Source organism: Rhea americana, unplaced genomic scaffold (genome assembly GCF_003343005.1).
Source record: "Rhea americana isolate MKP2758 unplaced genomic scaffold, rheAme1 scaffold_71, whole genome shotgun sequence".
In the NCBI taxonomy this organism is placed as follows: domain Eukaryota; kingdom Metazoa; phylum Chordata; class Aves; order Rheiformes; family Rheidae; genus Rhea; species Rhea americana.
Genome location: NW_028186879.1, coordinates 1,855,815 through 1,879,169, shown reverse-complemented (window position 1 = coordinate 1,879,169; position 23,355 = coordinate 1,855,815). Strand labels below are relative to the sequence as shown.

General features: G+C 38.4%; 1 protein-coding gene across 1 annotated transcript in view; it reads left to right on the top strand.

The window, feature by feature from the left end:
* Positions 1-23,355, top strand: part of CDK8 (cyclin dependent kinase 8) — an 86,680-nt gene that overhangs the window by 13,642 nt on the left and 49,683 nt on the right. The window contains exon 4 of the mRNA XM_085321792.1: positions 19,031-19,106. Within this exon, the coding sequence (XP_085177918.1) occupies positions 19,031-19,106 (76 nt within the window). The remainder of the gene's footprint in view (positions 1-19,030; positions 19,107-23,355) is intronic.

Sequence of the window (23,355 nt, the reverse complement as noted above, 5' to 3'; positions counted from 1 at the left end):
GCCTATGCCAATCATGGGTGTGACTGAAATAGTGCTGGAAGTAGATCTTTCTGAATATCAAGTTAATGACCTAGATGTCCCCATCTTACTGAAATTATTTTCCATAGGCAAGTAGCATGAGGTTCAGGAACAGAGAAATAGGACATCAGTTATGAATGTCCAGGTAGCATCATCTTCTAGACTTTTTTCTTCCTATGAGCTTTCTTGGGAACTTGGTTCTTTAATGCATACCTGATAATTGTGGAGTTGCAAGTATATGGAATATGGACTGGGCTGCTGCAGTTCAGTAAACTGAAAGAGCAGTTGATGTAGATCATAGATACTGAGCTGGACTTTCTTCCCACCTGTACCATAGTTAATACTTTGAGGTGCAGCTCTRGTTCCAGAAGATACAGAGTCTGCATTCATATTCTCCTCTTTGGATTTGAAGCACAAAACTAGTTTTGTGACAACAGGAAAACAGGACCACGAACATTGGTTCTTACTATGGGCAACTGATAGTTTGTTTAGTGGAAAGGCTGCAGTGCTGAGCTTCTGCTCCAAAAAGTGACACCTGGGCTCCAGCCCCAGAAAAGGACACTTCATACCTTTCACAACATCTCTTTTGTTCTGTGTTAACAAAATGAGTACTGTGGCTCTTCTTTCCCTACCATTTGCTTTGTGTGATAGTGTTTTTCTTTTTTTTTTTTTTTTTTTTTTTTTTTTTTTTTTTTTTTGGAAGAGGCAAACATTTTATTCTCCTTTTCTGTGTAGCCTATGTCTTATCTTTCTGTGGACAAACCTTTTATCTCAGTGTAACGCTTGTCTTAACTTTCCCACAGGGGTCTGTATAATACCACTGATAGATGGACATCTGTGGCTTTGCTCCGTGGCTGCCTCGGAAGCGTATTTAGCTATGAAAGTACGATAGTTGTTTGATGCAGAGCAGCTCATATATAGTATGCTGACTGAAGCTGGGTGGAAGGACATAAGTAACTCTATAGAGTTGCAGTGGCTTCCATTTGGAAAGTGGAAAAAGAGTGACTGGAATTTTTTTTTTTTTTTTTTTTTTTTTTTGGAACAAGTGATGTTACCTGCAGACAACTGAAGCTTTCCAAATAGTCTTTTCCATCTGGACTCCTATAAGCATAGGAGAACTGTTTCCAATGTAAAGCGTAATGCTGTCTCTAGTTTTTGCGCACACCTTATTTAACTGATTTATGAGTAACTGAAAATGAAACAAAATGGAAATGACTACTGTATGTGAATGAGTATAAAATACCAAGAATGAAACAAGTACCACGAATTGGTGCTTGTTTTTGTTTTGACTTATCCACATTTTGAAATGGAATAATCCTGTAAAGATTTTTGTTCAATATTTAATAGGCTCTTTTTGTGCTAATTTCAAGTATTTACAAAGTGAGCAGTTTTTTGTGACACTATAAAAATATTTAAAACTGTGTGCATTGACTTTATATTTATTGACAGTAATTGGTTCACTCTCCTCTGCAGTTCAAACCCGGGTCTTGAAAGTGCTCTTTGAGATTCCAATGCAGACAAAATTCAGTTAAGTTCATTCAAAGGATGTAATGAAAATGAGTCGGGAGCACCAACCTATATTATTTGCTGCTAATATAAGGTTTCCTGTCTTTCTAGTCTCCTTCCACTGTAAAGCAGCTTTGAGTATGGAGTGGAGAAGTCCATCTTGTGCAAATGGATGGAGGTTAAGACTTTGGTTTCAGGCTTTGTCCCACCAATTCTCTAACTCATATTCTTCCTCATTTATTCCCCCTCTGTCACACCCAGTCTTTTCTCTAAGAGCTTGGCAAGTAGTGCTGTGTGTTACAGCTACTTGCAGGCTGATAACCGTTCAGGAGGGTTTTGTATTCCGACTATCTCCTCTCCTCAGAGGCTCCACAATTGGCTTCTGAGACCCCCATAATGGCATGTTTGAGATTACAAATTAACTTTATTCATAGCTCCAATTATTCTTGTTAGCTACAAGGCCACTTATGAAGCAGTCAGTAAGTCTGTTATACACAGATGTTAATATTTAAAAAATGCTTATTTCAATAAATATATTGAATGTTGTATAGAAGCACATTTGAACTCTGTAATAGCTTATACAGGAAAGGTACTGGATAGGCAATTTAATATTTTGTTTTATGGAGAATTCTGTTGATGTACTCTGCCCTGTTGTGTATGTGTTTTGCATGGGCTGGTGAGAGATTGACTTAGACATCCTAAGCTTCAAATGCWTAAGGGCTATCTTGTAACTGCCTTGAGTCCTAAGCGGTAATTTGGCGAGGTATGTTGTGCAATTAGCTGCAGAATTCCGAGGAAAGAAACTATAAACCAGGATTAAAGCTGTCAATACATTATTTAAAGGACAACAAGTTTAAGAGAACATAGAGATTTTTCTCTACTACAGATGACAGTTTAAATATCCAAAATTAAAATTAGACTTGGGGGGGGGGAGAAGAAGCACATGTTCTGAGAACACAGACGAACACAGCTAAAGGTCACTGAAACAATCTGCYTGTTTTTCCGAGAATGCTCCATTCTGTGTACTTGTAACACCTTGCGTTCAAGATGTTGACATTTAAATAAAGGACACTTGAGTTGCACAAAAAAGTAGGCTTAATTCATTACAGTTTGATTGAATAATATGTGCATCTGAGCACTTGGAATACAGAAGAATCTGAATTACAATAAAACCATTGATTCCACCTTGTGTTTCTGGCCAAGAGGGGTTTTCTGGGAAAGACATAAGCTTATCTTATAAGAAAGAGCCCTAGCTTCAAGCTTGCTTTCAATCAGAGCTTGTATTTCAACACTGGATAAWCCTATGGTGAAGTGAAGAGCCTTGGAAAGATCAGGTTTTGTAAATTATTCTACTCATGGAACTACAATGTAGGCTGTGGAAAAGTTGCAACTATAGCTAATTYTGCCTGTGCAGACTTTACGCCAGCAAGACTGTAAATTTGTCCCTGAGTATAACTTGAATCTCTACCTAATATTTTTTCTTAAACTGTTTAAGGTTCAAATTTTCTCTCATTTAGTGAGTGTTAGTGCTGTTCATGCAGGATTCAGCAAAACAACTTCTCAGAAGTAAATGTGTGAACTGTACCTTTCAATCTTATATTAATTTAGTTTTATAAAAGCCTGACTGGCAGCATATATGAATCTGCCAGATGAGAGTCAGCTATCAAAAGGCTCATTTAAAAAACAAACAAACAAAAACCACACTCCCCAATTCTTCTTGCAGCACTCTGTGTTCCTGAAAGCTATATGGGTAGAATTCAGTGTATATGTAGGTGGAAAAATTAGCGTTAGGTCTACATATTCATCTGCCTGACTGGCTTACCTGTGCTGTGTGAGATCTTTGAGGCTGCAAAAGCAGGAAATTGAATAATGAATGACTCTTTACCCCTRTTTGGCTTAGGTAGATGTTCTGTAAGAGACACACCAAGACAAAATTTSTGGATGGTGAGTAGCTCCTTTAATGCAATAGCCAGTCAGGTAGCCCATAGTGGGAGCATCAACTCTTGGCCCAAAGTAGTACAAAGGAGCTGATTTAAGCTATAACTATAGAGGACACTCCATGGCAAATGTGACTTATGCTTTGCTCCTGGGGGGAGATACTGGATTTGACGGGTAAGAAATCCACTGATGTACCACTTTCTTTTCTTTTTTTTAAGTTATGGGGAGGGATGACAACTAAAAACTGAAAGATAGCCAGAAAGGTAAAATATAGGTGAGCTACCTCAGAACCATTCTGAAGCCTTGCTTGGCTGTCAGTGAATATATATCACTCACTGAGACACCCTATAAAGCCATCAATTGAAGAAAAAAAAAGCAATTAAATAGTAGAACAAGGCAGGACTCATGGGAGTAAGAATGTATTCTTTGAAAAGTTAAATCTTTTAGGAATTATGAATATAGAAAATGTAAGCTGTGGTAGGCTAAGCGTAAATTTGCASCAAGAAAGCTCCCTGGTTCCCCCACCTTCCCTAAATCAACTTGGGGAAACAAGAACAATTGCTTTGGTTTTGCCTATGCGCCATGAAATAACTTAAACTTGGAAACTGTCTTTATAAGGAATGCATCAGAGGATCTGCCTCAAATTGTAGTGCTTGGAGAAGGGGATGTTTAGCAAACTGAAGAACAGTAAATTGTAAAGATGAGACAAGTTCATATATATGAAGGGGTTCAAGAATGAAATAAGCAAGTTACTAGAAAATAGAACCTAGTGCTTAAAATTGTCTGAGTAGTAGACTGGAAAGGGGCAATTTTAACTTCATTTTTTTTGAAAGGAATTATTGAAAGAGTTGTAACTACTAACTTTAGCTGAGTGAGGAACAGAGTTAGTAGACACATGGAGCGTATTGAGGTGAAGAGACAACAGCTCCTACAAAAGGAAGTTATACCTCATAAATCTGTTTAGCCTCTGTATTAAACTTCCTTGAAAGACTTAAGGCGATTTAGTTGATGTAATATTGTCTGGATTTCCAAAAGACATTTAATAAGGTCTTTGATAAAAGACYTAACTATTGTCAAAAGAGGTCTTTCTCTGGTTAGAGAAACTAATTAATGATCTCCCTCCATTAATTCATATCTTTAGTATTATCTCTCAGGAAGCTGTGCTGCTCAGAAATCATATGTTGTTTGGAAGTCATTTCTCTTAAATAGTCAAGAAGCTGTTTTGCTGATGATGGCCAACTGTTTGAGATAGTAAAGGCAAGGACTGATTGTGAAGACTTGGGAGAAGGACTTCATGATACTGAGGGCAAATAATGTGTAGACTCATTGGTGTGAAGTGATGCATGTGGTGAAAATGATCCTTTACTCACGCAACAGTTGTCTCTGAGTTTACTGTTATTTAAGAGTAATTGTTAGAAATTAGAGAGARTTGTAGGATTTACTAGTTCTAATCCCTTTATCCCAGGAAGGATGTAGCAGAGCTGAAGAGCAAAAAGAATATGCATGTAGAGAAGTGTCTGTTTGAAAACTCCTGTGGTTGCAGTAGATAAGAAGTCTTCTGCATCTATAAGAGACAGGTTCAGGGAGAGTCTGTAAAAGTTTGTGTGTTGTGGAGAATACAGGAGACAGSTGCTTAATGTCCCTTCCTATCCATAAATAAGGGTGCACTAAACAAAACTGCAGGGTGACAGATCTGAATACAAGAAAGATAGTTCTCCGTATACTTCTACATACAATGTGTAACTAAGCTCTGAAACTCCTTGCGGTGCTGTGTTGTGGATTTGAAGTCTGTGTGGGTTCAGAAGTGACTGGATAAATCTATAAAAGAGAAATCTATTGGGGACTATTAAATACAAAAATATGGTCTGTGAATCTGAAGCTGCAAATTGCTAATGGCAGGGAAAACGTTCTGACGATAATTAGTATATGCTTACTTTATTTTCAACTCTGAAAGCAAATAACTGCCATATCTTGAAGAGCTTGGATAGCAGTCTAGACAATCTGTTGATCTGTCCTGGTGCGTATGTTCCTCTGTTAATGAAAATGTCTTTTGGTGATGCATATTATGGGTAGAGGGGAAAGGAGAAGAAAGGATAAGTCACAGGAAAATTACTCCGTAAACATATAATTCYAAACAGGATTGTAGTGTTATCAGATCTGTGTTTCTAGGAATGCAGCTATACATGGCCAAGTGTTCTAAATTAAATGAGGGAGAGGATCCTGCCAAATAATCAGATTCAATTTGTTTTAGAAAAATACTRAACATGTTTTCAATTGCTATTATGCAAACCTATGACTTTAAAAAAGCCTTTTGTGATGAGAAGCTTTTCAAAGCAGCAAAAAAATGAGTTTTCCTGTATGTAAAGCAAATAATTTCATAGGCCTTGGAAATTACTGAAGAAGCTTATACTGAAAATACAAGTAACCCAATGAAATTATGACTTTCTGAAGTTTGGGCTAATGCRTTAGTCCTATTTGTTGTTTGCTTGTCAGAATAGGTGCTTTAAAATGTTGTCCTGTTTTTATGAATCTTCTAGTTCCTGAAGTGATACAAATACTGAGATCATTAAAGAACAGTCAGAGAAGAACAAAATTGCAAAAGAAATGCAGCAATATTTTCAATTTAAAAAAATGTGTAAGCACCTTGTGTATTTATATGAAAATAGTGTGTGAAGACTGCTGCATGCCTTAATAAAGCAACACAGAGCTTTCCATCGGGAGTGAGATATTGCTGCTTGCGTATCAGCTTAGCATTTCATATGATGCTGCAGTGTTTCTCATAGAAACAAACTTAATAATGTTGCAGTTTTAAAACTTAGTTTGACTTAGCTGTCAAATTATAGTTTTAATTTTGTGAGAGAGGAGAGGGGAAGTTACTTAACTGAATCCAAAGGATGCCAACCAGATACCTTATACCTATTTATTCAGTATCTTAAGATACCTTTTTTTTGTCTCTCTGCTGCTCTTTATTCTGTGAAATTTTTGTGGTGGAGTTAATTAGGTGGCTAAGTGCTTTTTTTTTGGGGGGGGGGGGGGTTATGGCTAAGCATGCCAGCTGTGGTTTCACTTGTGGAGGGGGGAATCTTGTTTTTTTCCTGTCTGTGCGTCTCCCCTGCCCACATGCTGTTGTCTTTGCTCTTACCACACGTGCTGGTTATTGCTACTCATCAGCCTCCACTGTGAACTAACAGAGTTCATTAACCCAGCAAAAAACAGTGCGTATTTTTCGGCTGGATGCAGGAGGTGAGTTAGCTCACGGAAGAGTGGCACAGATCAGAGCTGGCATGAGGATCGCTTGGCTAGCAGCGGGAAGGGAGAGGGGGCAAGAAAAGGCTGCTCTTTTGACAGTAGCAAGCTCCTAAACCAGAACAACCACAGCCTCTGTGTAGTGCATCGCTACTCTTMCTCTTTTACCTTGAACTCCTTGCCAAACTACATGTTGTGTTAAAAAGTGTTAATCTTTTTTTTTTTTAAATCAAAGAAAAAGAGAATAAAGTGAACAAGTAGTTTGCAACTCACCACATAAGTATTAGCTGTCTCAGAAGTGCTATTATACATTGACTTTTATTGTACGTTGGCTTGGTGTTGATGGGTTTTTCTCCAGCTGTAGGAATTAACTTTTTTTTTTTTTTTTTTTTTACCCCAGAAGAGGTCTGAGTACTGAAGAATTAGTTTTGAAGTAGAAAATATTCCTAATATGAGCCTTGCTATTTGGTAAGAATAATGATGATGCTGTAGCATATCAGTCTTTACCATGGTATGTAAGTATTTTGGCAATTGAAAGAGCTTGAATGCCTGAGTTAGACCTCTAGTTAGTTCTGTTAGTGGAAGTTCCCCTGCAATGTTTACTTGTAATATAAGTATTTTTGAGTAATATAAATTTACAAAATGTCATGTAAAAATAAAAAGCTGTATCTGTATTCCTCATACTCTTCTGTTCTAAAGGGCTTTTTGTCTGTTTCTTAAAGCATGCTGTATCCAAAAATTGCGTACTAAAGTGTTAGTAAAACTTAGTCACACTGCAGCATTCATTACTTTTCTGAACTTTACTGAAATGTATTTCGCAGGGAGAGGGTTAACAGCAGAAAGAAAGAGCACATACTGGCTTTTTTTTTTTGTACCTTTGAATATGCTGTTTGAATACATTTTAGAACATGAGGTACAAAAAAAATTCTGAAGATATGTTAAAGAGAGCATTTTAACAAATATCTTTAAATTTTCTGTTCAACTGGATACTTTAAAAAATAAATTTAAGCCTAACTTTWCTATTAGTCATTCTTTACATTTCAATTGAATTAGAAGTTCTTGGCAAACTTAAAGATAATCACTAACATAGGAGCTGAGCYGTTGAACATCAGCAACGCACGGGAAAATGAGGAGGTGCCCCTGGAAGTACGTGTGTCGGAGAAGGTAACTGCGGCTCCTCMGGGCTCGTTCTGCTCCCTGGCGCGCCCGGAGCAGCAGCCGAGTCCCAGGACGGCCGGCAGCGTCGGCGGAGGGCTGTGCTGCGCGGCCGCCTCTGTGCAGCCGGCGCCTGGGGTTCCTCCGAAGGCTGCGCGGGCCCCGCTCCGCTCCCGCGCGGGCGCTGGGCCTGGCACGGCGCTTGGGCCGCGTTGCTTACAGGCTGCCGAGCCAGTTCTGGGGTATTCTGGGTTTTATGTGCTACAATTTTAACGTACTTTCGTGATTTTTCTGATTCAGRCTTTTCTTGCATATCCTACCCTAGAAGCTGGCAGGGAGAGGAAACCAGGCAACACTTAACTGCTGTGGAAAAGGGGGAGTAGGGAAACATCCTGAAATTTCCCCTTTGGGAATGAGCAGTGTTACAAGGTTGTGAAACCACGTAGCTTGTACTGACGCTGGCAGCCACGACAGAATGAGTATGAGCTACTGCTTTTAGTGGCAAGCACAAGTAAATATGAAGTCATACTATTCTAAAATGTGTATTTATCCTTGCCTGCAGATTAGCTTGTACCAACCATTCTTTATTTTCTTTACCTGCTGCCAGAAAGTCTGCAGCTGAAAGCTTTGTGAGGGAGTTGTAGAGCCAGTGTAAGATGCTTATACTCTTTTTTACTTTTTTTTTATTATTATTATTTGAATTTGTGGTGAGGCACTACTCTTTTTCTGAGCTGCAGTCCTGTGCAGAATAGTTGGACTCCCCAGCTTTTCTGAGTGGTTGGCATCATTCATTATCCTTTCTCCTTTATTAATACCTAGGAGGCTTTCCTGACAGAATCTGGTTTTTACCTGATTTTTGACAGGCTACTTCTGTGAAGAGAACAAGGATCTATGRTGAGATAAACTTTAATATGGTTGTAAATATATTTAGGATATTTGTTGTTAGGGTGTTTAGAACTGCTTCAGGCTGGAACGAGTCTGAACTTCTGAAAATAGTCATGCTTTGGTTGTATAGCAGAAAGTTAATGGTAGAGAAGTTAGTGCTAATGTATTTTCTGTAAGTTTAATGCATGTTACAGGACTATTCATTTTTCCAAACATTTTAAAATTTGGAGCTCAGTCAAATGAACCAGGAATTTAAGCTAAAACTTAATTTCTGGTCTTTTTATCCTTTTTGTTTTAGCTATTATAACAAGTGTATTTTCTGTTTGCTTTCAAAACCAGGAAAAAAACAATGAACTTTGGAAAACTAAAAATTTTTAGACTGTTCTCATTTTGGAATGATACATGTTATGCATGGAGCATCAGTAATAGGAAAATAGCCTTACAATAATTAAATAAGTATTACGCCCACTGCAGAAATAAGCTGCAACTTTTTAACAAAGCTGAATATAATGGCTCAGGTTGACTTTGAAAGGAAGTACTGGTTAGATACATGCTGTAACTTCATCTCAATGTGGACAAAAGCAGCTATATCTCTGCTTTTTCTGCCCCCTTCTTTCGGACAGCTCTGGTGCTCGTGGTCAGCAGGCCATTTCAACTCAGTAACGTGGCAGAAAACATGCCCAGCAAAAATTATAAATAGTTTTCCACTCTCGGTATAAGCAGAATCAGCTCCATCTGAAAAGAAGTGCAAACCTCACTGGACTCCAGAGCAAAGGATGGGAGAACATGTGTTGGGGGTGAAGGGGAGGCCCTTTCAGCAGGAAGCCATTGACTCAGATCGAGGTGTTGTGCAAAACTTCCATTTGTTCAGTTGTTTTTATCAACATAGTTGCATGTTTTGTATAGAGTGACAGGCAGATGAGGTGGCTTTAGCTCAGACTTTTTTAGAGGAAGATTCGCAGGATCTTGCTCTTCTGCTAGGCTACTGAAGAAGTTTAAAATACTTTGTTTCTCTACACTGACTAACAAAGTTAGTGGGTCTTCCTTATCAGGACAGATGCTCTATCCTTACAGTACTGTTACCTCTGCCTCCACTCCAAAGAAGACACTTGTTCTGCACATAAACATGTACAAAGTTGGACAGATCTATTAACTGCTTTTTCAGTTTCAGCCAACTGCGCCGTAGCTCTAAACATGAGTGAASTTACTACTTTGATATGTGCTTTGGTTATTGAGGCTATATGTCTTGTTTGATGTGAGTCAGCTTTCCTAGAAGACACTGATCTTGTCAGTACGCAGTGCTCTTTGGGGRTATAAATCAACTTCCTTTAGGGATAACAGGGTTTTGTCGTGTCTCTGGTTCTTTGTGCATAAGCTCAAAGCACATGCCTAAGTTTATGATGTGTCATCTAAGCCATTGAATTTCGGTGGGTAGAGTGAATTTATTCTTGATTTCGGTGCRTCTAAACTAAACCGAAGTTCTACAGGCTAAACTGAACTCTGAAGGTTCAGATGCCTATATTTATACTATTAAATTAAAATGCAATTCTAAAGGCTAATTATTTTCTTTGTAATCTTTGAGGTTTTTAGTACTTATTTGCAAGTAGCAACATCYGTGCATTGCTTTAGTTCTGTAAGAAGAAATAGAATGACTTCCTCTCCTTTTGAGACAATTGTCTTTGCAACTACTGTAAATACTACAACATACTCTAATTATTGTGTACAGATTGCTGTTCCAAGTAAGAGAAGAAATTCAAAGTTACATTCTCACAAAAAGTCTAAATTGTATTTCCCACATAGTCTGCTTAATCAGATTTGAATGCTTCAGGTGTGCAGTTCCTGAAATAATCTAAGTAACTATTGTTTTTTCATAAGGAAGAGAGAATATAATCTATTTGTTGTGACTGAAGCACACAGTTTTTGTGAGTTAGCCCAGGAATTTTAAGTTAACCGAGTTTGTAAGCCTTTCATCTGGCTCTAGAAGCACAGTGCGGACCAATGGTTAGAGACAAAGTAGGCCAAGGTAATGGTGCTTCTGTTTTCTGTGTGATTGTTGGCTTTTACAGCTTGACCTTAAATAAGTTTTTAGGTGAGCCTCAATTGACTTTGCAGTTCTCCTCTCTTGTCTATGTTTCCATTGGTTCTGATTTGAGATTTTTAAGATTTCCAAGAAAGATTATTTCTGAATTAGTTCTTMAATATGGTAAATTTGATTACAGTGCTGATCAACCCTTTAATTTGCTGGATGGRAGTTTATATTTTATAGATCCTGCAGTAAACAGTTTTTTACAATAGCTTCTGTTTTAAATCTTTATTTTTTTCATTAGGCCTTTTTCAGATTGGATTACTATTTATAGTTCATTTCCTTTAAGGGAGGAAGTGACTGTCAGAAAATTAGCAGTAAAATTTTAGAAAAGATAACTAGAACAGGACTCATATCTGAAACGTATTTTAAATAGACAAAGTTATCTACTTACTCAAAATACAAATGAGAATAATTAGCTTTTAAGACTTCTTTTATTCTTTACATTTGGATTTTTTATATATATATATATATTTTTCTAGTGGGCTTCTTGTTTGGGGGCTGCTTATTTTTTGTTTTTTAGTCTCTTTTATAAAGCAGACAAATCTTAGAAGTGTTTARTGAAACATGCAGTCATGAACAAATATCCTTAGGAAGAACAGTTTTACTTGAGGCTGGGCTAATGTATATTCAGGTTTCCCCAAATGTCTTTTATTCTACCTTAAACTGTCCTTGAGGTGGAACTGGAAGACKCTGGTCCCCCCTGGATATTTGAATCTGATTTTTCCTTGGTATGTCTGCAATGCAAGCCCAAATTATTTTTAAGGGTGATGTATGGTTAATCCACTTAAAGAAATAATTAAATCTCTAGAGCATACCATGAATAACAAGTCCAGTGCTTTCTGCATGAAAAGTTTTGAATCTGTCTCTACCTAGTAAATAGTCCACAAAGTATGCAACTTTGCAGAATCACCCTGTGTGTTTTTTAGCTAAGTTTGGAAACATTGTCAGACTTGGAAAACGGTGTTAGGAACTAGCCACGCATCTTGAAGATACATGCTGAATATTCCATGCTTCTGTGAAACTCGTTACAGTCACAGATGAATATAAACGACTTGGAAGTAGAGTATTTTATGTTGGCAGGGACCTCTAGAAGGTATCTAGTCCAACTTTATACCCAAGGCAGGACCAACTTTGAAGCTAGTTCAGATTGCTCAGATTTGTGTCCAACTGAAGAGTTCATTCCGGAGGATGGATATTTCTAGGCAACCTGTCTTTGGGGTAGAAGAATAGTGTAGTGGTTATCATGTATGCTTTGCATGCTGAGGGTCTTGGGTTCACGCCTCAGTGGAACCAGCATCAGGAAACCTTTGGGAGGTTGGACTGGATGATCTCCAGAGGTCCCTTCCAACCTTACTGATTCTGTGACTCTGACTCTGTTCCATTTCTTGACTATCATTTTTTTTCCTGCTATGTAATTGGAAGGTCTGTTTTTGCAGCTTGTGACAGCTGTCTGTCATCCTTTTGCTGGACATCTCCAAGAGGAGTCTGACTCTTTCTATACCYTCCCATTTATTAGTTAAAGAAAGCAGTAAGATCTTCTGTTAGCCTTCTCTGTAGCTTGAACAAAACTAGCTCTCCCAGCATCTCCTTGTATGTTCTGTGCTTCAGGCTCTTTACAGAATCACGGAATTGGTAAGGTTGTAAGGGACCTCTGGAGATCATCTAGTCCAACCCCCCTGCTCAAGCAAGGTCACCTAGAGCAYGTTAGGCAGGRTTGCATCYAGGCGGGCCTTGAATATCTACAGAGAAGGAGGAGACTCCACAACCTCTCTGGGCTCTGTCACTCTCACAGTGAAGAAATTCCTCCTCATATTCAGGTGGCACTTCCTATGCTTCAGTTTTTGCCTGTTGCCTCTCGTCCTGTAACATGGGAGAACTGAAAAGAGTTTAGACCCATCTCTTTGGCACCCTCCTTTCAGRTACTGATACACATTGATAAGATCYCCCCTCAGKCTTCTCTTCCCCAGGCTGAACAGGCCCAGCTCTCGCAGCCGTTCCTCATAGGGTAGATGATCCAGCCCTCTGATAATCTTTGTAGCCCTACGCTGGACTCTCTCCAGCAGCTCCATGTCTCTCTTGTAGTGGGGAGCCCAGAACTGGACACAGGACTCGAGATGAGGCCTCACCAGGGCTGAGGAGAGGGGCAGGATCACCTCCCTCCACCTGCTGGCAACACTCTTCCCAATGCACCCCAGGAGTCAGTGGCAACACTGTTCTTAACGCAGCCCGGGATACCATTGGCCTTCCTGGCTACGAAGGCACATTGCTGGCTCGTAGTCAACTTCTCATCCCCCAGCATTCCCAGGTCCTTCTCTGCAGAGCTGCTCTCCAGAAGGTCAGCCCCCAGCTTGTACTAGTGCCTAGGGTTATTTTTCCCTAGGTGCTGGACCCTGCACTTGCCCTTGTTGAACCTTAGGAGGTTCCTCTCCGCCCAGCTCTCCAGCCTGTCCAGGTCTCTCTGMATGGCAGCACAGCCCTCAGGTGGATCAGCCACTCCTCCCAGCTTGGGATCATCGGCAAACTTGCTGAGGAGGCACTCTGTCCCCTCATCCAGGTCATTGATGAAGAAGTTGAACAGGATGGGACCCAGTACTGAGCCCTGGGGGACACCACTAGCCACAGGCCTCCAACTGGACTCTGTGCCACTGATGATGACCCTCTGAGCTCTGCCTTTCAGCCAGTTTCCAGTCCACCTCACCATCCACTCATTTAGCCCATGCTTCCTGAGCTTACTTGCGATGTTATGCAAGACAGAGTCGAAAGSYYTGCTGAAGTCAAGGTACACAAYGTCCACTGCTCTCCCCACATCTACCCAGCCAGTCATTCCATCATAGAAGGCTRTCAGATTGGTTAAGCAGGATTTCCCCTTGGCGAATCCATGCTGACTACTCCTGACCACCTTCTTTTCCTCCACATGCTTGCAGATGACATCCAGGATGAGCTGTTCCATCACTTTTCCAGGGATGGAGGTGAGGCTGACCAGCCTGTAGTTGCCTGGGTCGTCCTTCTTGACCTTCTTGAGGACTGGARTGACACTAGCTTTCTTCCAGTCCTCAGGCACCTCTCCAGTTCTCCAGGACCTTTCAAAGATGATGGACAGTGGCCTGGCAACAACATCTGCCAGCTCCCTCATTACCCATGGGTGCATCCCATCTGGGCCCATGGATTTGTGGATGTCAACTTTGCCTAGAAGATCCCTAATCCTATCCTCCTTGACCAAAAAAACCTCAGAACTCCTGGTATGCTTTTTGCCCTGCCAAGAATATCTGGTGCTAAATGAATTTTTGGAAGGGGACTAAAAAGGAAATTCTGTTTTCTTCCAAGTAGTCTTTTAAATGGGTTGTGGTCTGCAGTTGTTTTTCTGTGCTTGCTAGAAAGCCATATTTTGTTTTGGGCTGTATTTAAAGGTTTGTGTATACAGCAGGTTTTTCTGGCATATAGCGTAGGCATATAAAACCTTTCAGTTTCRCATATTTTCTGTGTATTGTTTTCTTCCAATGAGCTGACTTACTCCTTCTCCCTGCAGACTTAATTGGATGTCATGTACATACGAGGCTGTTTTTTCCATTTATTTCAAAATCTGACTTTAAAAATGTCASAAAGGAATAATGCTGAAAAGCGAAAATGCCAAATAAAAGTGTCTTGAATATTACAGTTTTCAGTCTTAAGTGATTTGCTTTTATTTTCTAATCCATGGCTCGGTATTCTTGCTAGGTAATTCTTTTGTTCTCAAATCTAGAGGTATGGTAAAGCCATACGTTTGCAGTGCTCAGTTCCAGTATACCACTTGGGGGGGGCGGGGGGGAAGGAAGAAGGATACTACCTTGAATGCAACCATTTAACTCCACATTATCTCTTTCTTCATCTCTAGTTCAAATTTAATCTTTACTGCTGAACACTATTCTGATTCTCATAAAGCAAATAAATTCTGATAAAACATCCAGTTCCCCTATTGCCTTGTTTGAAATTGAGTCCTTTGGTATGTAGTAGAACATGTGGTGGGTTTTTTGCCTTATTTGGTTGCCTAGCATATATGAAAACTCCTTTCTAGTTTTAAAATTTTGCAGCTGATGATGGGGATGTTCTGCTGCCTGTAGAACTTAGGGTTGGGTGTTCTCAGYGTTTACCTAGGTGAGTTGCTGAGAGCGAAGGTGTTCCATAGCACAAATTCATTCACTGCTAGTAAAATCAAAGGTTCTGTGTCTAATACATTTAGAGAATTTTAAGTTAGTGCTGTTGAGGCTTAATCACTCTAGCACTAATATAACCAGTTGGGTTTGAGATRTGTTAATTTTAATACTATTGATATTGATGGAATTCTTAAGGTAGAAAATTTTAAAAGTTGGGTTTTATTAGTATGCTTGACTTTTGTCAGAATCTTCTTATTYTTTAGAGGAGTAAGAACCATGAACAATTAAAAGCTTCATTAGAGTTTTCTGGAGAAGAGATGCTGCGTATACAATTCCCTGTGGTAGTTGTAAGATAGCGGAACCTGTTTGTGTCGGGTATAACTGCAGTCAAGTTACTTACGTTTCCTTGTTTTTAAAGACAAGACTGTTAAATTGTGACCAGTTAATTCTACATTTGAGATCTTTTTTAACTGTAACTTAAATTTGGAATAATGAGTATTGATTTTAAGGTTTCAKCACTTTGTGTCTCTTCTCCTATTTTTATTACTTATTTCAATTTTATAATCTAGTAATTTGAAATAAAGGGTGGGAATAGTAGGCATTTTAATATTAAAAAGCTTTGCAAAGTGTTTCACATTCAGTAGGCATCTGTTTACTCCTTTTGATTTCTCAGATAGATTAAATGTTTCATATGGTGCTCTTTTACTTCCGAATCTATTAGAAGTGTAAAGATAGTTAATGTTTGGGAAGAGGAATCCTTAATAGCCTAAGTCCCTGACATTTGGCATTTATTTGTTTATTCAAGTTGTAAGAACAAAACTAGATAGTTATGCTCTTGTATGGTGATTTTGCAGGTGTATTTTTATTCTTTTTACTAAAGTCCACTGGAAGTGATGTTGTAGATGTGTGTAGTTTTTTTTTCTTTCTTTCTTTCTCCCTACCTCACGAGGGAAAATTGCAGTAAGTGTTATGAAGAAGCTCTGACTCGGGTTAAGAAGTAGAGTTGAAATGTTAGCACTTTTGTTAATGGAGTAACTGGTACTAATGGTGTAATGGGTAACCGTAATAGGTTASCAGCCTCAGTGCGGAGCAGACGTTAGAGAGGATTGAGTCTATTAGTTTATCTSAGCTAGATGTTGATAATTCAGAGAATGTAAAAAATTCCTTGTTGTTTTTCCAGGTTCTGGAGGAGAGTGCAGTACAGAGCTCAGTGTGCTTTACCCCTAAATTGTATTTTGTTTGTTTGTTTTCTGTCTTTTAACCCAGATTGTTACATTTCCTCTAAAATGCTTGAAAAGATTGAGAAACAGCTCAAGAGGTGGGCAGCTCCACCACTCATACGTAGTTAGGAAAAGGCAGTTAGGGCAGTTAGGAAAAGTAAATGGGTTGCGTGCTTAATTCCTCATAGGCATGGATTAGGGCATGCTTGCTTTAAGGGCAGAGCAAACCAGGGGACAGGATTTCTACATCTCACTTTGTTATCTAACCTTTTAATGCAAGAATATTAATTTTCAGCAACTTCTTATTTCATCAAATAGATGCATGTTTTTATGAGGGGGAGCAAATAGTACATTCTTAACTCCCCTGAAAATTTTCAGCATAAAAATGTAAGATTCCCCCTTTAATAGTTGTGAAAGAGTTAACTTTGTAAATGAAAGTGTTTTCTTCCAATATCATTTAAGGAAACAACTAAACTGTTTTTCTTTCCTAAAAATTTCCAGAGAAAGTCTGCCATCTGGTATGGAAAATATCAACCCAGACTTTTAATTAAGAAAAAAAAAAAATAGAGTTTTACCATCGTAACTGTTGGGCAGCCTTAATTGTAGACATTACTACCAGTAATGCTTGTAGCAATGCTAGTTGTATGTTAGCACTTCTCATTACATGGAGCTCTTCTTCAAATACCTTTAAATCTAAGTAGCTAAGCAAACACAGCATTAAGAATAACCTTTAGTCTGATCTCTTTTGCTCCTTRTTCCATCTCTGATAGTGCTTGCAGTAGTAGCACTTGTGCGGTAGGGCTCATACAATACAGATCTCTCCAAACACCTTGAAAGCGAAGGAGCTAAGCAAATAGGACAATGGCGATAACCTTTAGTCACATCCATTTTGCTTTATGTTTGTCTTCYAGTAATGGCCAGGGAGCTACAAAAAGGGATACAAAAAGATACTGGAAACTTTTAGCAGCTCATAATTGTGTTACCTTCTATCAGCGGTGTAGGAGACAGTCCTGTGCTGGAGAGTGGTTCAAGTTTATGTGCTGTAGTTGCTCATGGAATGGGCTGCAAATCCCATACCCACCATAAATGTGTCTAATTCCATTTCAAGTCTTTTTRTATTTTTGATCCTTATCATATTCTGTCATCCTTAGTTCCTGGGTTTATGGATTTGATGACACAATGCTTGTTTTTAGGCTTTATGCACATAGTTTCCCTCCAAGTTGGAAAATAGGGACTTGTTGCTATCTCTTCACACTTTCTTTTTGCCATCTGTAAGCTTTTGGTCAATACTGGCTCTCTTTTTTATTWCAGGCCAGAAAGTCTTGCTTTTAGATTATTATTACGATATTGAAGCTTTTTGATGCCTTCAGRGGATGGTACTCTGCTTTTTTCCTCCTGTTTATGTTAGATCTTGTAGTTCTCTTTTCTTCTTTTATCCTGCTCATTCTTTGTAATTGCCCTCTTAGTGAAATCTGCTCTCGCCCACTCACTGTCTCTTTCCAGTCTTCCTCCTCATTAGCTGTATTCAGTTTTTGTCCATTAATCTCCTACATCATCTTCTTTCYCTGTTTTGAACAGTTGTTGCCTACACTGCAGTGGGTTGGCTTTGAACTCCATGAGAAGTCTCATACACAGGACCTGATAATTTAGGGAATTAAATATGTGGAGATAAAGAGGGGAAAGTGTGCGTTTCAGGTTGGAACACTGCAATTAAAAGCCTTYGGAAATCTTTAGAGAGGCCGGGAGTAAACAATTACATGTGTTTTAAGTGCTTAAGTGTAGTTTTGGTTTGTTTATCTTTAGGGTGTTTGAGTCGCACATTTTTAGGCCTTTTCTTCACAGCTATGGAAGCTGGAAGCTGGGTTAATTAAAAATTGGTAAGGATTCCTATGTAACTCAGAGATTTGGGTCTATCGGAAAGTACCAAATATTGAAGGCAGTGTTAGGAAGTGCCATGTCCTTTAGGAGTGCTGTGGATACCAGCCCACAAAAGTGGAGGGCAGGGATTCTCTCTCTCAAACGTTTGAGCTTTTGGAAGCTGAGGATGGAAGAGAGTTCAGTGGTGGTGGGGAGGGGGTTGCTTTTCTTTTTGTTCTGCTTTAGTCTATCTCTTGATTTTTGCTTCTGGTAGCTGGAATTACTAACAAACGTGTGTTTTAAATTAATGTAAATACATACAGGTTAACGTACAGGAGGTTTTTGCTTTCAAGTGGTTTATATTATTGAAGCTGAACAAACATTTCTCTGGATTCTTCGGATTGCAGGCTTACTTTGTATCTTTTTTATTAGCTTAGTACTTCTATTAGTTATGTAGGAACAAAATTTTAGGACACTTACTGTGGTCTGGAGGAAAGAAAAGATAAGGTGTTAAAAAGATATTGCTGTTGGGCTATTCAAGAATTTGTTAAAATACGATGAAGTATTGCTGTATCCTAGAGATATATGTTTATGGGAGAGGTACCTGTAGCTTGATTATTTAAAAAACTGTTGMAATCCCAGGCTTAGAGAAACTGCTTTCTACTGTGTGCTAAGTGGTGTTTTATTCSCCCTTAATAAGGGAAGAAAGGAGTGGAAAGAAATGGCAACCGTTACATCTTAAAGAACGTAAAAATTCCTTTTTATGTAGTGACAGCTTATTTGTATTTCAGTTTTATCARGGTGGTGTGGTTAGGTAATAGTTTAGCTCTTAGTTTCTTGGTATCCAGGAATTAAATTAGTAGACAGTCAAAGGAAAATAAAGTGCAGAGTTGGAATTAATTAGAAACTGTTCTTTGAATGGTGGTGAAGAGCTCACTCTGAATTCATGGTACAATATTTTTTAAAAAACTTCTTTTCTTCTTTCGCAGGAAAGATGATAAAGATTATGCTTTAAAGCAAATAGAAGGTACTGGAATTTCTATGTCTGCATGCAGAGAAATAGCAGTAAGTAACATTAGTTCTTTTTACTGGCAAACAGATTTATTAAAAGCATTGATTTGAGTGCATGCTGGTTTTTGTTTGCTGAATCGTGTTTTTCTACCTATAGGCTCTCTATTTTTAATATAGACGTATAAAATGAATACAAATGTAATGCAGGATTTTGCACCTGCCTAATTTGCTGTCTAAAATGACAGTATTTCCAAGTTACAATTTACTGCCTACCTCAGGGCAGATTAACAGCTATAGTTTTAAAATTAATGGTTTGAGTCTATGTTTTAAGTAAATGTATTTGCTCTGACTTTTTCTTTAGTACTTCAGTTACTTTCCTAAAGACATTAATTCTTGTTGGCTCATAATGATTAAAACGTGCTAGCTYCTACTTAAATGGAGACTTCAAACTAAACTGGCATTGTTACTACTTGKCAAGCTGTAATGTACCCATAAATATTGTTCAGACAGTTTTTTAGGTTAGCCAGGGTCCTGTTTATATATTCCAATATTGTTAAAAACTAGTGAATGATGCATGTTCTACTAGTTGTGATTGTGACAAGCTTGCAAAGAAACTGAARCTAAATGGGCAAAACTAATATTTTAAAGTTACTAGTTAAAGCTATTTTATGYGCTTATATTGTTCTGGTGCTTTGATTTATTTTTCTTGAGATGTTTGATCTGAAATTGATTACTGAAAGGAAATGCATATAACGTGTGTGGGGAAGTGAATGGATTATTTTTAATTGTAAGCTTGTGAAGAGAATGGACTATTAGATCTCCCCCTATTTCATTTTTGTTGATTGAAGTAGGTACCAGAATTTCCTGCTTTGTCAACTTCCAGTTGACTTCTTAACTTGAAACAAGCTGGTCCTTGAACAGAATGGAGTGGAAAAAAGTGAAATGCAAAGAAGATTCCTTAAGATGAGCTATTCTTGTCAATTTGTGAAAATCAAGACCCCTCTCCTGTTAGACATCTACACTCTGAACTGAAGAAACTAAAAAGAGGGTCTTAAACTTTGAAAAATCAACTATGTAGGCTGAAATTTTGCAAATAGTGTGACTCTTTCAGGCTGAATATTTTTTGCAAAGTATTAACTACCATTTCAGGGGGATTTAAGAAAATGATTTGTCCATATTTTTGCAGTAAATTTTCTGGAGAATTTTAAAGAGTCTATTCTACTTGAATTTGGCAGAAGAAGCTTGTCTGTGGTATTAGGGAAGTGTCTTTTTCTGCCCTTGGTATGATCCTTTAAACAATTTGTAGTTTGTATTTATGAAAAGAGAATTGCTCACTTGGCTGACAGTCAGGAAAGATTTGGTTTCATTGCATGGCTTGAGGGCTGTTGTGTAATTGTTGTTCTTGGGCAGCCGGGTCCCCTGTAGTGATAAAAGAGSAGCAATAAAGAAGAGAGGTTTTCCTCTTTCTCTGAGCTGTTGCAGCTATGGTGTCCACCGTTTGAAGAAGATGGAACAGAATCTGCATGGAATAGTGTTAGTTAGAGGGGGAAAGAGGGGAGCGTACTAGAAGCAGCAAAGGAACTGAGACAGCAGGAAGCAAGAGCAAAGTGTGGAGTGAAGCCCAAAAAGCAGATGTAGAGATAGGAGTAACTTGTAACAGCATTTTTTTTTGAGCTGTTTGATGCTGACTTTGCTTCCAGTTGTGTTTCCAGGCTGATGTGGCTGAACTTTCCTGCAGATGAATTAATAATTTAGCAGGAACTTCTAGTGTTTGGATCTTTTTCCTTAATGTTCTTCTGATACTGCTTTTCTTGGAGATAACAGGAGAATGTTTCCCCMAAAATGCGTTGTTCTTAGATTTTTAATTCCATTAATTCCCAGAAATGGAATAAATACTTTTTGATTTAATATCATAAAGAAAGGAAACTTATACGGAGAAGGATCAAATTGAGGATAATAGCTGTACTATTTATGTTGATTATGTGACCACATGTAAGGTATATACAAAAATGCCAGTAAGTTAATCAGCAGTGTTGACTCTAAAATGTCATTTGTACATCTAGTTAATAAAACTGTGTTGTCACAGTTAAAATTTCAGGCCTAAATGCCAGACTTCATAACAGTAAGTCTTCCAGGTTATCTCTGATTGAATGCATGGTTTTCAGAGGAAGTAGAATGACTTGTATGGCTGTGAGATACAGCCRTTCCAGTTTTTCTTGAGAGCTAAAGCGCATATATTTTACCTTGTGAATRTTTGAGGAATACAGTTTGATGTAAATCTGAGTGAAGCTTTCTATTGTTTTGACAACTTTACAATGGCTTTTGTCTTGCTTATGAAGACTGACTACAACTTTGAACTATTGAGTAACTTTTGTTTAAGAATGTCCATAGCCAACTCTTCTAGAATAGCTATTTGATGCAGATGACTGAAAGCAGTTGCAAATCTGCAGAAAAATAAAATACTAATTGAATTATCTCAATTACAGGAAAGAGAGAACTAGGGCATACCTGAGTTGAAACAGCTGAATCAATTACATGATGAGTTCAAACTAATGTATGTGTATGTGAAAGACTTTCTACATTCATTACTTCCTGCAGCTTGAGAGCTTAGACCTAATGTTCAAGAACCTAATCTATTACTCTATTAAAGTAAGAGTTTTTTTTCAATACATTTATGCATATTGATTAATTAACAGATACTGCACTGATGATGCTAATTGAATAACTACTTTAATATAAAGGTAATTGCAGTGTTAGATTTTTCAGCATGGTAAGCATTTGTGAAACCTGCCTCTTACAGAACTTAAACTGAGTATTAACTCATTGCTCATCTCTTATCCTCTACAGGAATGCATACTGTCTGGGCTTTCTCATATCCTTTTTTGTGATCTACACTTTTACCCTTGAGGATTCAAGGAGGCACTAAGAACTGAACACTCATAGTATCAAGAGATGACTTGTTTTAGAGGAGGGAACAGAGGGATAGAATGGTAGAAAGATTTGTATAAAAATGATATATAACACACAAGCCCAAACTCAATTCTTAGATTCGGGGTTTAATCACAAGAAAGTCCTTGAAGTGTATCTACCTGAAATAGTAYGGAAAGTGCCATTTCAGAGTCCTCRAAGTAGGAGATTTCTTCAAAATGTAGGAAGGTGGAGCAGGTGAGCAGTCTTCAAATGGATTAGAGTTTCACTGTTTTGATTTGGGCAATATCTCATGCAGGAGTCTTGGATTTTAAAATAATTAACTTAGTTTTGACATTTTTTCTTATGGGACATTGGGATACAAGATCATTACTAAGGCATTTACAATGCCTTAGGCACTGTACAGGCAATGCCATCTCATAGTACAGTGTATTTTAGAGCTCTAATAGTTGCTTTTTATTCGTTGTTGATTAGCAGTTTCCATTCAGTTTTTACAGTGTATGCGTTTGATTAAGTTTACTTTTTGGTAATTGTTAAATGTTTGTAAGTACTTCAGTCTCCTATATTTTCTTGGGCTAGTGAGATGGGTTTGTTAACTTTCTGTTGGATTTCTGTGTAGTTTTGCTTTTTTGTCCACCAGGTTAGGTCACATTTCCAGAAATATGCCTGGAAAAGGTTTTTTGCATGTGCTAACATCATAGATTATTTTTATTTTACACAATAACACTACTTTGTCTGCTACCTGGCTTTGAAGAAGAGTTGTTAGATGGGGAGACAGCCAGGCTCAGCAGTGGAAGTGCTAAGCAGGACAAAGCAGAGCTGGAGCAGATGACGCTGTACTTCGGGTCTCTCCTTTGTGCGTGTGTGTTGTCCTTAGGGTATCGTAGTCAGCCGCTGCAAGTTAGAACAGCCTTGAATTCTGGGGACAGAAAATTGCAGAACAATAACTAGCAGGGTGCCTGAGCAGTTACTTCTCTGTTCTTTTCCACTCATTATGTCTGCCTTAGAAGCATTTAGGTCGTCTTARGATTTTTATGGTTTCATATTATAGCAAATGCAGGCTGTCATCACAAAAGGCGATACTCTGTGTTGGACCTAGTGACAATGTGGCTGTAGGATGAGTAGGTTTCTCTTTATTCAGTGGAAGATTAACAGTTTTCCATTGTGTGAGCAAGCTGACTTGAATCATCCTTTGGCTACACAGCTGCTTAATGTGACTCATGGGAGGTGGTAGGAACCTGTAGAGATGGTTTTAGTATAATGCAAATTTGCACCCTGYGTTTGCACATCTGAGCATAGAGAAAACAGTGTTCGTGGTTGTCTCCCAGACTGGAGGCTCAGAGCCCAGTACAGCAGTCCTCTCTCCTGAAGATTG